This window comes from Muscardinus avellanarius (genome assembly GCF_963383645.1).
Source record: "Muscardinus avellanarius genome assembly, chromosome: 2".
Classification (NCBI taxonomy): Eukaryota; Metazoa; Chordata; class Mammalia; order Rodentia; family Gliridae; genus Muscardinus; species Muscardinus avellanarius.
Genome location: NC_137787.1, coordinates 9,245,349 through 9,258,296, shown reverse-complemented (window position 1 = coordinate 9,258,296; position 12,948 = coordinate 9,245,349). Strand labels below are relative to the sequence as shown.

The window sequence follows — 12,948 nt, the reverse complement described above, 5'->3', positions numbered from 1 at the left end:
AATTTTTTTTATTGGTGCATTGTAGTCATACATCTTTTTTTTGTTTTTTTGTGGTACTGGGGATAGAACCCAGGGGCATGCTACCTCCTAGCTACACTACCCCAGCCCTGTTTTTACTCTTTATTTTGGAACAGATTCTCACTGGGTTGCAAAAGGCCTCATTAAGTAGCCGAGGCTGGCCATGAACCATAATCCTCCTATCTCAGCCTCTCAAATGCTGCGATTGCAAGTGTGCCCACCACGCCCAGCTTAGTCCTACATCTAATGGGATGCAAGATGGTGGAGACATCCATGCACATCACCCAATTAGTCCTCACCCAGTTCCCCCTCCCCCCTCCTCATGTTTGGTGTAGTGATTGACACTAAAGAACTTTATTTCTTAGCCTTTTTTTTTAAAGGGGCTCTTTTTTTTTTTTTTTTTCTGTCTTTTTGGAACCAGAGATCGAACCCAGAGCACCACACCTGAAAAGCGAGCTCTTTGCCAGTGAGCTACATCCCAACCCCTGAGAACTTTTCTCTTAACCCTCCCCTAGTACTGGGGATTGAATTCATCCTGGGCTCTTTTTATTTTGAGACAGGATCTTGCTAAGTTTCCCAGCCAGGCCTCAATAGGGGTCTTTCTGCCTTAGACGTCTAGGTAACTGGGAGTATAGGCATTTGCCACCAAAAGCTCTGTTTCTTAAAGCATTACTTTTCTTACCCTCTTAGCATCTTTCCAGGCATATGTATTACCTACTTGGACATCACATGCGGGCTTCTTAAATTTTAGTCATTTTTTGTACTTCTAATACTCTAAAAATTGAATCACTTAGTACATACAATATTTATTTAAGTTCAACACACAACAAACCTAGATGTAAAAAACAAATTATCTACTGCAGAAGTTTTAGGGGTTATTATTTTCTTGTTTTTGCCTTCAGCATCTTGGGTCATTCAGTTGTATTAAATGGGTCCAAGGACATAAATAAAAGAATTGCCATACTCTAAAATGAGAACAGTATACTTTAACTTAATCTTTTAGCTGTAATTTAAAAACTAAATCACAAAAGAATACATAAAATGGGGTAGGGTATGAGTATGCCATGAATAGCTTCACTAATATGATCCAGTCCTACTGAATAATGTCTGCCTGTTTTACCTACACGCTACTGATAAAGGGTAATACTCTTTCCTAGAAGTAAATGTAGTGTGACCATCTCTCATCCCCACCCTTGCTTTCCAAGAGAGAGGTTTCAAATGGAAGGCACTAGTGGGACATAGAAGAGGTTTATTAAGTGAAGTCAGGTACAGTTTAAGAGAAGGCCCTGTTGAAGGGGTACAGTCTGGAGAAGGCCTGGAGTAGTTGTTTCTGAAATCGCCTGGTGGGATTTCTTAACTCTGGAAACCTGCCCCCTTTGTCTATGCATTCGGAGGAGAAGTGATCTCTTGCTGCACCACATCCTCACATCTGCACTGTTTCCACCATATTGGAAACTTCCCCAGATGCCTAAGTAAAAGGGGGGGCTCTAAAATGGCATTGGCGTCTGGGGGGTGAATCTCCTATCTCTCTTCAGCTGTGCTTTCCTGTGACCAACATTTAGTGTGTGGACCTTTTAAACCTCCTTTACCCTGGAAAGGCACCTCTTCCACCGTTGAGCCAGAGCTGAAAATATCTCTGTTGCACAGCATTGTAACACTTCCTTCAAAATAGCATTAAACACTCCCAGTCTCCACCCAGCACTGACATATATAGCATCACTGCTATTGTTTGGAGAGTTATAGATAGAAAGGATAATATTTTCAGAGAACATATTGTGACTGTGACCCACTATATTTATTTAGAAGTAACCCACACCCCCCTCTAAGGCTTTTTTTTTTTTTAAGGTAATGGGAAAAAATGATTCAGAATTTGTGTGCCCTAGTCAGAGAGATAATTTAACACCTAGTTCAGAGTGACTCCCCTGTAGTCCAACCACACTTCTTATAGAAGTGAACTTCAGCATTTAAAAAATTTTGAGAACCTAATGGAAGACGTGTCAGACTTCATCTCTTTAGTTATTGGAGATACGGTTTTAATTTGAATAAAAAAAAGTTTGTAAGGTGACAAAAACTAAGTTACTTGATATTTGGGGATAGAGATTGGTCAGAACAGAACATACCAAAACATGTTGAGCTATGACTAACATACTTGTTCATGACTTAATACAGAACATACCAAAACATGTTGAGCTATGACTAACATACTTGTTCATGACTTAATACAGAACATACCAAAACATGTTGAGCTATGACTAACATACTTGTTCATGACTTAATACAGAACATACCAAAACATGTTGAGCTATGACTAACATACTTGTTCATGACTTGATTGTAGGTTTAACATGAGCATTCAGCTGCATCCTCTTGCCCTACACATGTATGTACGTATGTGTCTATACAGTGGCAGTGGGGAATTGAGCCTAGAGAGTTCTACCTCTCATCTATACTCCAGTCCTTGTTATTTTGTATTTTGAGACAGCTTCTCACTAAGTTGCAGGTCTCAGCCTCTCAAGTACTAAGATTATAGGTGTGCACCACCATGCCCAGCTAAGTATTTATTCTTTGCAAACAGATATGTATGTCACTGTGTCTTACACTTTAGGGGGGAAATTTCAAGTTCTTCAAATGAAAACTGCAGCAGAGTTCAAAAGAAGTGTTAGGATGCTTTCCAACAGACATTATTTGTGTTTACTGGGGAAAGGCGCAGCAGGGTTGAGGTTTCTGAGACCTATCTCTTGTTTTGGTGGAGGGTTGGGAGGTTGGGAGGTTCCTGGGACAGTTAAATATATGGTTGGAATTCACGGTTTAAAAATAATTAAGTGATCCCTAAGGTTCTTCTGAAAAGTATTATCTTATTATATTTGAAATGAGACTGCGTAATGCCTATGATTATAACTTTTAAGTTGATTTAGTAAATTGTAACTACTGGGCATGGTGGCTCACACTTGTAATCCCAGCATTCGGGAGGCCAAGACAGGATCGCAGTTCACGGACAGCCTCAGCTACTTAGTGAGGCCCTCTGCAACTTAGACCCTGTTTCAAAATAAAGAATAAAAAATAGGGCATGGGGTGTAGCTCGGAGGATGAATGTCCCTGGGTTCCATCCTCAGACCCGCAAAAAAATAAAATAAATAAATATAAATAAATAAATAAGTTGTCACTTCCAACGTGTTCGCAAGCCATTCCCATTGTCCTGTAATCTTTGTTTTTTCATGGTGGCTTCTTGGGATAGTCCTTCTTTGGCTCATGCAATATTGCAGTTTATGTAGCTGAAATGTTGTTTTCTGTTACCCACAAAAAAATTAACTTTCAGAAGTTTATTATCTCCAGGGTTTTATCCAGTGAGGTCTTTCACAGGAGATGGTCACATCTAGGTCTAAAGAATATATGTTGAAATGGTCACATGAGAGCTTTGAGGATCTGTTGGGAGATTTGTCCAAGGCGCCACCAAAGGTTCTCTGTAGCTCTGAGACTGGGATTGACTGGATGCGAGTGTGGGCATGCGCAGGAAGTGTGTGCATGTTCGGGGCAGCCCAGCGCGTGGCTGAGGAGCAGCGGCATGGGCACTGAGATAGGAACGCCTGGAGACTAAACGGGAAGCCTGCTGCCTGTGTTGTGCAGATAGAGACCTCCCTGGAGGGGCGTGTGGTGGGAAGGGACACTTGGGCTCAAGAGAGACCTCAGCTTGTTTTTATTACTTAGTAACTAAAGACAGATTCTCAGTCTTGCTCAACCTCACCTGTAAATGGGAACGATAATGCCCCTCTGGGGCATGGTAGTAGTCCATGAGATAATTAATTAAATGCATGGTAGTTGCCCTGTGCATGGGAACTGCTCTTACCGACATCAGCACTCTCGGCAGGTTCTTCCTTGGAGGAGTGCTTAGGAGAGCAGGAGATTTGGAAAGAAGTAAAATAGTGTTCTGAAAAGTACAGTGTTCTGTAATTCTGAAGCATCTCCGTATTGTCATTTCTTTCAAATATTAATGAGTTTTACAGTTTCTACCGATTTTTGAAACAGGGTCTCACTTAGTAGAGTCAGGTAAAGTGACTATTAAACACTGGGTCTCTTCCCAGACTGGGCTCTCGAGCATGTCGTCTCTGGCCCCACTTTTTCTCACACAAGCCCGTGGTGTGTTGCAGGCCAAGCCAGCAGAGTGCAGCCAAGGCCTCTGTTGCTGCCGTCATGCCGTTCCCGTTTGGAAAGTCCCACAAATCTCCAGCAGACATCGTGAAGAACCTCAAGGAGAGCATGGCTGTTCTGGAAAAGCAGGACATTTCTGACAAAAAAGCAGAAAAGGTATGGATATGGTTGGTTGGTTGGTTGGTTGGTTGGTTGGTTGGTTTTTAATCTCCTGAATTCCATCTCACGAACATAGTTCTAACTTACTCATTTTCCAGTTAAAGCTTTCAAGTTTATTTCCTTCCCCAGTGTTTTCTCTGCTTCTTGAGAGCAGTCTTCTGGGAGGACCCTGGTCCTGCTCTCCTCTCCGTGTTCTCTCCCTGTGCCAGCTCCCTCAGCCACCTGGTCACCGCAGTCTACCTGACTTTCCCAGTCCTCTCTCGCCCTCTCTTCTCTGAATCAGCATTTTTCACTAGATAGCATGCATTCTGCTTCCTGAAGGGTTTTTGAATAGTCTGTTTCATTGTCTTTTTATTGGTGCATTGTAGTCATACATTTTGATGAGGTACAGGACGTGGAGGCATGCATGCACACGTCACTCATTTAGCCCTTCCCCGAGTCCCACCTCATTGCTTCCTGAAGAAGAAAATCCTTGTCACCTTTCTGTGGACCCTCGTGGTTACCTTTATAACGTACTTTCTAAAATACCTCTGCTTTAAATCGTCAGTGCCCCACAAGAGGGCACACTAGACCCTCCATGATCTGATCTCTTCTAGGTGAATTATAAGCCCTTATCCCTTGTTCTGTAGGCTTCAGCAGCCTCCACTAAGTCTTTGTACCTTTACTGCCTTTGTCTAATTGCTTCTGTCTGGAATCTTGTTCCCCTTCCTAATTTCCTCCAAAGTCTCCATGTATCTGTCAGGAGACCCTGCACATTTCTTTTTCCTAGATGGCTTCCCAGAATACTCCCTTTCCTCTCCTTCCCATCCCTTCCCACTAAAACAAAAGTCCACCATTTGGTCACCTGTCTTGGAGTCTCAGAACTACCAGGGCCTTCAGCCTGCTTATGTTCATGTTGTACTTTTGCCTCCCTTGCTGAACCACAAGCCCTGTGACCAGTGTGTCATTTCTGACCCACCTGTGCCCACGGTACCTGACACCCATCGGCTGGATGCCTGCTGGTAATGAATGGGTTTTCAGTTGGGATGAAGTGTTTCACCTTATCTTTTGTTTATAGTTTTCTGTCTTGAGATGAAGGTTAAACTGCTCAATTACTACTGTCTTTTAAGTTAAAAACTATTTACCTTTGTTCTTAGAATGTTATGAACATGGGTTTGAGAGTCTCACTATAAATATTATACTGCAGTGTAGTATGGATACTTTTAGATGAGTTTGAGGGATAGATGACTGATTATTTCAGTTCTCAGTGGTCCCGTATTCTGTGGCTATCAGTTATCATTTTTGCTCTGTCTGTATTTTCCTCTATTGCGGTATCATAATTTTTTAGAATGGTCTGCTGGATGATCTTAGCCTTGTCTAGCTTCCTTTTATTTACCATTCTACTAATATTTTGGATACCTTTGGGACTGGGAAACCAGGCTAATTGAAACAGTTTGTAAAAAAAAAAAAAAAATAAAGTCTAGGAGAACTTCTGGGTAAGGTAGGTAATATTAAACATAAAATTCAAGTACTCTTTTTCATATTATTAAAGTAGTTAGGATAGGAAGATATGAAAGTCCAGCTCCAGAAATGAGAAACAGGTGTCCTCAGGAAGGTAGAAAGAATATTTGGCAAATCATAGCAACGCCTGCCAACTCAAGGTGAGCGTGCCTAGCCTGGCTGCCCTCTTGTTCCTGGACACCTTTAGCTGTCTGGAGCACCCACAGCCCTGATGGTATGCAGGGTTTACCTGAAGTGGAGCTAGCAAGAAGCAGGGGTGTCTACCGTGACTGGATTTCCATCCCCAGTACCCAAAAAAAAAAAAAAAAAAAAAAAAAAATCTAAAATCCTTTATGGAAAAGAGACAAGTATTTTGATAGCACTCCAGATAATTTGGATTGTTTGATACCACATCAGAATTCAACAATTGTCCTTTTCCTGATTGCAGTAGAATATTACACTGCATGAATAAACTTTCATACTTTGTACTTTGAAAGGACTTTTTACCCAGACATGATTGTATAATATGCATTAGTCATTTAGAAAGTGTTGAAGTGCTGATATATAGGGTTTTCACATGTTGACAAGAATTCTATACAGTATATAAAAGTTCACTTTTTTAAATATCACCACTTATGTCAGAAGAATCTTAAGTACTGAGATGTGGTCATGCTTATTCATGATGTATTCAAATTTGGCAACAAATACTGCTTGGATTCCTTAAAGTGTCAGGTCACTTCATTAATTTTTGAGAAAATGTCTGCCAGATAGCCAGTATGAATAATGTCAGTTTTCCTTCCAAGTAAAAATAATAACTTCATGAAAAAGTGACTAGTTAGCCGGGAGTGGTGGCGCACGCTTGTAATCCCGGCATTTGGGAGGCCAAGACCGGAGGATCGCGGTTCTTGGACAGCCTCGGCTACTTAGTGAGGCCCTCCACAACTTAGTGAGACCCTGTTTCAAAATAAAGAATAAAAAATAGGGCAGAGAGTGTAGCTCAGAGGTCAAATGCCCCGGGTTCCATCCCCAAACCTGCAAAAAAAAAAAAAAAAAAAAAAAAAGTGACTAGTTTAATTCATAGCTTAACAAGTGTACAGTGCTTTTCCTTAAGATAACCAGTCATATTCTACAAGAAGTCAAATTACTTTATACATACTTCTTGTTTGTCACACGAAATATTTTCCTTAAGATAACCAGTCATATTCTACAGGAAGCCAAATTACTTTATGCATACTTCTTGTTTGTCACACGAAATATTTTATAATATTTGTGTACCTCAAAAGGTCAACTTCTTACCGCTTCCTCGAGGGCATTCTTTCTTTTTTTTTTTTTTTTTTTTTTTTTTTTTTTGGTGGTGGTGGTGCTGGGGATGAAACCCGGGGGCCTTCTACCTCCGAGCTGCACTCCCAAACCTATTTTATATTTTATTTGGAAACAGGGTCTCTTTTTAAACCAGCCGAGGCTGGCTTTGAACCTGCGCGGTCCTCCTGTCTCAGCCTCCCAGCGTGTGCCACCACGCTGCTTCCTCATGGGCATTCTTAAGCAAGCTGGCCTTCTTCTTCTCTGAGCAAAGCCGCTGGTGTTGAAGACAGCAGCAGCAGCGGCACAGCTGGTGTTGCTGACTTGATTGTGCCAGGACGTCAGCACCGGCTGTGCAGTGGCCGCGCAGTGGCCGCGCAGTGGGGGAAAGGCAAATAAGGTTTCTATCTCTGTGAAACCTTGCAGACAGAACCCCAGGACCCACACCTTGCGGTGTGCCGCCATAGTGAGCGGGGTGTGGCACCTGGAGGGCCGCAGCACCTGATGCTTCCTATCGGGCTCAGAGCTGCCCCCAGCCACACCCTGCCACCATGATGCTTCTGCCTCGGATTTGGCCAGCCGTGGACTGGGCCTGTAAAACCAGGAGCCACAGTGAACTCTTCCACCAGGCACTGTGGCACCCCTGTAATCCCAGTACTTGGGAGGCTGAGACAGGAGGATCACAGTCCAGCCTCAGCAACTTAGCGAGGACAAAGGGCTAAGGGTGTACTTGAGTAGAATGCGCCCACGTTCAATCCCAGTACCAAAAATAAAACGAAACAAACTTTTCCTCCCCTGAGTTGTCACCAAGTAAAAAAGCTACCTGATAGAGATGGGTTCTGTAGGGAATGCCTCATTAAGAAGGTAGCATTTAAGGTCGGTCTTACAGGGAGAGGAGGCATGTTTAGTCTCTGGTGGAATCCCTATCATCTACTTGGCCTAATCAGTATTTTTTTTTCAACCGGGGCCAGTTTTGCCCTCCCGCGGGGCCCCTTGGAATGTCAGGATATGTTCTTGGTTGTAACACTAGGGAGGGCTATTAATGGCCTCCAGTTAGTAAAGGCCAGAGATACTATGAACAGAAGAGTCCCCATGACAAAGTACTGGCTGAAGATGTCATTGGCACTGAGGTTGAGAGCTCTTGTTATAAACCAGCATTGAACAAGAACAGAACTCCAGCTATTAGGATAATACAAAGTAAAGGGAAATAGTTGCAAAATAGTTCAAAAGAAGGGGGCTACTCTGAAAAGCAGTCCATGTCAATTATTCTGAGTTAGATTCGGACCAGGAAGGAAAACCCTGAAATTTCTGATTTATTTTCTTATCAGGATTAAAAAGAAAGTACCAACTAATGTACATGGTTAAGGAGAAGGAACTGAGACCTGAAAACAGTGGAAAGGTGAAACTCTAATTAAATCAAAACTGTTTAAAATGACTTAGTATCATACTGAAATCCTATGATCATCCCATTAAACTAGGGTACTTGCTATGACCTGTTCTGGAAATTCTAGCCAATGCATAAAGAAATAATTTAGAAATTAAAAATATAGCTCTTGCAAATAAAGAGGGGGAAATTATAGTGTTGATACTCAGACATGTTTAGAAAATACAAGACACTTGAGGGAAGAAAGTCTATTAGATCAGCTAAACGAATAGTGTCTTTGTAACTTCTCTAAATGCCAACTCTAGCCATCTAGAAAAGAAAAAGTATCTCATCCAATAGAGCAACAAAGTTGAAGTCTAAGATATCTAGGAATGCTTTCATGGCGGAGAATCTTGAACATATATGAAGAAAACCATCTCACCTTACTCAGCGGCATCAAAGAATACTTGATAGATGTTATCAGATGGAAATGTGGAGTGTAGTTAAGTTGCCCTTCTCAGATTAACTTTTAATCTTAAAGCGATTACATTCAAATCACAGCAGGATCTTTTTGGAATTTGACAAATATAAATTCTGTATTATGAATCAAAACACACATTAAGCCGGGTGTGGTGGTGCGTGCTTGTAATCCCAGCATTCTGGAGGCTGAGACCGGAGGGTCGTGATTCACGGACAGCCTCAGCCACTTAGGCCCTCTGCAGTTTAGTGAGACCCTGTTTCAAAATAAAGAATAAAAAATAGGGCAGGGGGTGTAGCTCGGAGGTCAAATGCCCCTGGGTTCCATCCCCAGAGAGAGAGAGAGAGAGAGACACACACACACACACACACACACACACACACACACACACACACTTTAAAACCTGTTCCATTCCGTTTTCACAGTCATGATCTACATAACTTCATCCTATTAGTTTTTCAAGCCAAAACGGTCCCTCTGACTTCCTTCTCACTCCCCAACCCAGAGTTTTTATCTCAGGGGGGTGGGGGGGGGGGTCCAGAAGGTAATAATGTCTCCCAGTTTCCTTGTTACCACCTGGTCTGAACTATCCTGATCTCTGCTTTGGATTACCACAGTGCTGTCCTAACTGGGCTCCCTTGCCTCCCTGCGGTCACAGTGATTCTTTCAAAGCATGAGTCAAATAATACTTCCTTAGAGTAAGAGTCAAGGTTCTTCTATGGGCCTAAAGCATATTCTGCAGCCAAACATCCTGAAGTCTAGTTCTGTAAAGCTCATGATCTAAGGATGGTTTTTACATTTTTTGTTTTCTTGTTTTGTTTTGTTTTGTTGCAGTGCTGGGGATAGAAACCAGAGGCATTCTACCTCGAAGCCACACCCCCAGCCCTACTTTTTATTCTTCATTTTGAAACAGGGTCTCACTGAGTTACAAAGAACCTCACTAAGTAGCTGAGGTTGGCCGTGAACCACGATCCTCCTGTCTCAGACTCCCAAATGCTGGGATTACAAGCGTGTGCCACCAGCCTGATGGTTTTTACGTTTTTTTAAGGGTTATTTTTAAAAGAAAGAATTAAATAATAGAGACCTTACATGCCTTCAAAGCCTAAAATAGTTACTGAGTGCCCGTTTACAAAGAAGTAATTGCTAACCGCTAACCTGGACAATCAAGTCCATAACTGGTGATCTCTCCCCTAGGAGGAAGGGATCACTTCTCCACCGTGGCCTTCCTTCTTCATGTACTTTCACACTTCTGCCTATGGGTCTTTTTTTTTTTTTTTTTTTTTTTGCGGTACTGGGGGTGGAACCCAGAGGCTTTCTACTTCCGGACTATACTCCCAGACCCATTTTTCTTATATTTTATTTGGAAACAGGGTCTCACTAAGTTGCTGAGAACCTCACTAAGTAGCTGAGGCTGGCTTCGAACCTGTGCGATCCTCCTGTCTCAGCCTCCCAAGCGCAGGGATTAAAGCGTGGCTTGCCTATAGTCTTTGAGTTTGGCTGTTCCCTCTCTGAGCCCTCTCCTTGGCTTACTCCCTTTTTAAAGTCTTTATTTAAATGCTACTTTCAAGCCGGGCGTGGTGGTTGTAATCCCAACATTCAGGAGGCTGAGACTGGAGGATCGCAGTTTGTGTACAGCCTCAGCTATTTAGTGAGGCCCTCCACAACTTACTAACTTTGTGAGACCCTGTTTCAAAATAAAGAATAAAAAATAGGGCAGGGGGTGTAGCTCAGAGGTCGAATGACCCTGGGTTCCATCCCCAGACCCATAAAAAAATAAATACATACATACATATATACTTTCACCCAGCCCCCTATTAAATTCCATATTCCTCCAAATCTTGCTTTTTTGTGTGTATGTGGTACTGGGGTTCCTGGAAGTCTTCTACCTCCAGGCTACACTCCTAGACCTATTTTATACTTTCTTTTTTTTTTTTTTTTTTTTTTTTTTTGAAACAGGGTCTCTTTTTTTTTTCTCTTTTTTTTTTTTTTTTTTTTTTGGTGGTACTGGGGTTCTTAGAAGCCCTTCTACCTCCAGGTTACACTCCCAGACCTATTTTTACATTTTTATTTGGAAACAGGGTCTCCTAATGGCTTCGAACCTGCGCAATCCTCCTGTCTCTGCCTCCCAAGCGCAGGGATTACAAGTGTGCACCACCACGCCTGGCTTTTTCTTTTAACATACTTGTTTCCCCTTTTTATATTATAAATCTTCCAAAGAGGTAGCTCAAAAAATATTTGTATTTGAGCTGGCTTAAGAGACCCTGTTTCCAAATAAAAATATAAAATAGGTCTGGGAGTGTAGTCCGGAGGTAGAAGGCTTCCAGGAACCCCAGTACCACCAAAAAAAAAGAGAGAGAGACAAGAAAAGGAAGAGGGTGTTACGGATTGGGAGAATATGGTTGTGGGGAAATTGTTCCTGAGGACCCCTGTTAGGGTCCCAGACACAATTTCCCTCAAACCACAACAAAACCCAAAACGACCAAAAACAGAAAAAAGCCTGCGGGTTCTTGTCCTGAGCTAAGAATAAATATGCATAGCTTGGACAGTTGCTGAAGATTTAAAGAAGTTTATTAAAAAGATAGAAATACAGAAAATAGAAATACAGAAAATAGTTACAGCCCCATTCCAAAATGGCATTGGGGGGAGGGTGGCCCAGGCCAACTCACCACTCCCCAGATACAGCAGTAGACAGGAATTTTTATACCCATGACCTCCATCTTGTTTATGTAATTTTGATGTGGTGAACGTCCCTGTAAGGTACCTCCCCTTAACCCTATAAGGTACCTCCCCCAGCAAGGTGTGACAAGGCGGCTCCTTTCTTGGAGGGCAAGGTCAAACCCTGCTCCATCCTCTCTAGATTATCATGTGGATCTGTCTTTAGATAAAGGCCTAGTTATCCTCTCCTAAGATCTGTCTTTAGAGAAAGGCCTAGTTCTCCTCTCCTATGAACTTGTTAATCACCTTTTAGCTAGGTTAATTTACATTGGAATAGTTGCCTGCTTTAGGCAGAAACCAAGTCCTTTCACAGATTTGCCCTCCACCCAATTTTTGAAATATATTAATAATCATAGCTTTCTCAAATCTTCCTAGGCCATTCCCAATACTGGCACAGAGGAGATTAAATGATAGATGGAACAAATAGTAAGATAGCGGACTTCAATGTATATCCATTATCCATAATCACATTAAATACATATGGTCTGGACACACAAGTTAAAAGACAGAGATTGTCTCTTTGGATGAAAAAGTCCCAAATATATACTGCCTGTAAGAAATCTGTTGGGAGATGGGAAGGGGAACAGGGTGGGGGGAGGGACCAAGCACAGTCTAAATGTATACCATTTTCAATATGTTCCACATATAAATAAATTTTTTTAAAATTAAAGAAATGTGATTTTCAGGTAGTGATACAAATAGATTAAAAGAATGAAAAAATATAGACTTTATTAACTTGTCAGAAGAAAACTGGAGCGGCCCTATTAAAAGCAGACAAAATGCTGGGTGTGGTGGCACAAGCTTGTAATCCCAGCATTAGAGAGGCTGAAACCGGAGGATCAGTTCGTGGACAGCCTCAGCTACTTAGTGAGGCCCTCCGCAACTTAGTGAGACCCTGTTTCAAATTAAAGAATAAAAAAATAGGACAGGGGTTGTAGCTCAGAGGTCAAATGCCCCCTGGGTTCCATCTCTAGACCGGGGGTGGGGGAATGGGGGGGAGCAGACAAAATGTGGATATCAGAGCAAAGACTAAAGAGAGCCATTTCATATTGAAGTAGGAGTCAGTTACTATCTATGGACATATCTTTAAGCTGAGCTTCAAAATAAAATTACCCAAAATTGATAGAACTACAAAAAAAAAAAAAAACCCGTCAAATCTACAGTTCTAAGAGCTTGAGATCTTAGTACCCTACTTTCAATAATTGATAGGATCAGTAGGCAGAAAATCAGCAAAGATTTTCTAGTAGACCAGAATAGTATTGTCAAACAGCTTGACCTGAGTAACAGTTAC

General features: G+C 41.9%; 1 protein-coding gene across 3 annotated transcripts in view; it reads left to right on the top strand.

Moving 5' to 3' along the window:
- Positions 1 to 4,206: 4,206 nt before the first annotated feature.
- Positions 4,207 to 12,948, top strand: part of CAB39 (calcium binding protein 39) — a gene marked incomplete at both ends in the record, with an annotated part of 44,663 nt that continues 35,921 nt past the window's right edge. For all 3 annotated transcript variants that reach the window (XM_080688917.1, XM_080688916.1, XM_080688915.1), the window contains one exon: positions 4,207 to 4,320. In XM_080688917.1, the coding sequence (XP_080545043.1) occupies positions 4,207 to 4,320 (114 nt within the window). The remainder of the gene's footprint in view (positions 4,321 to 12,948) is intronic.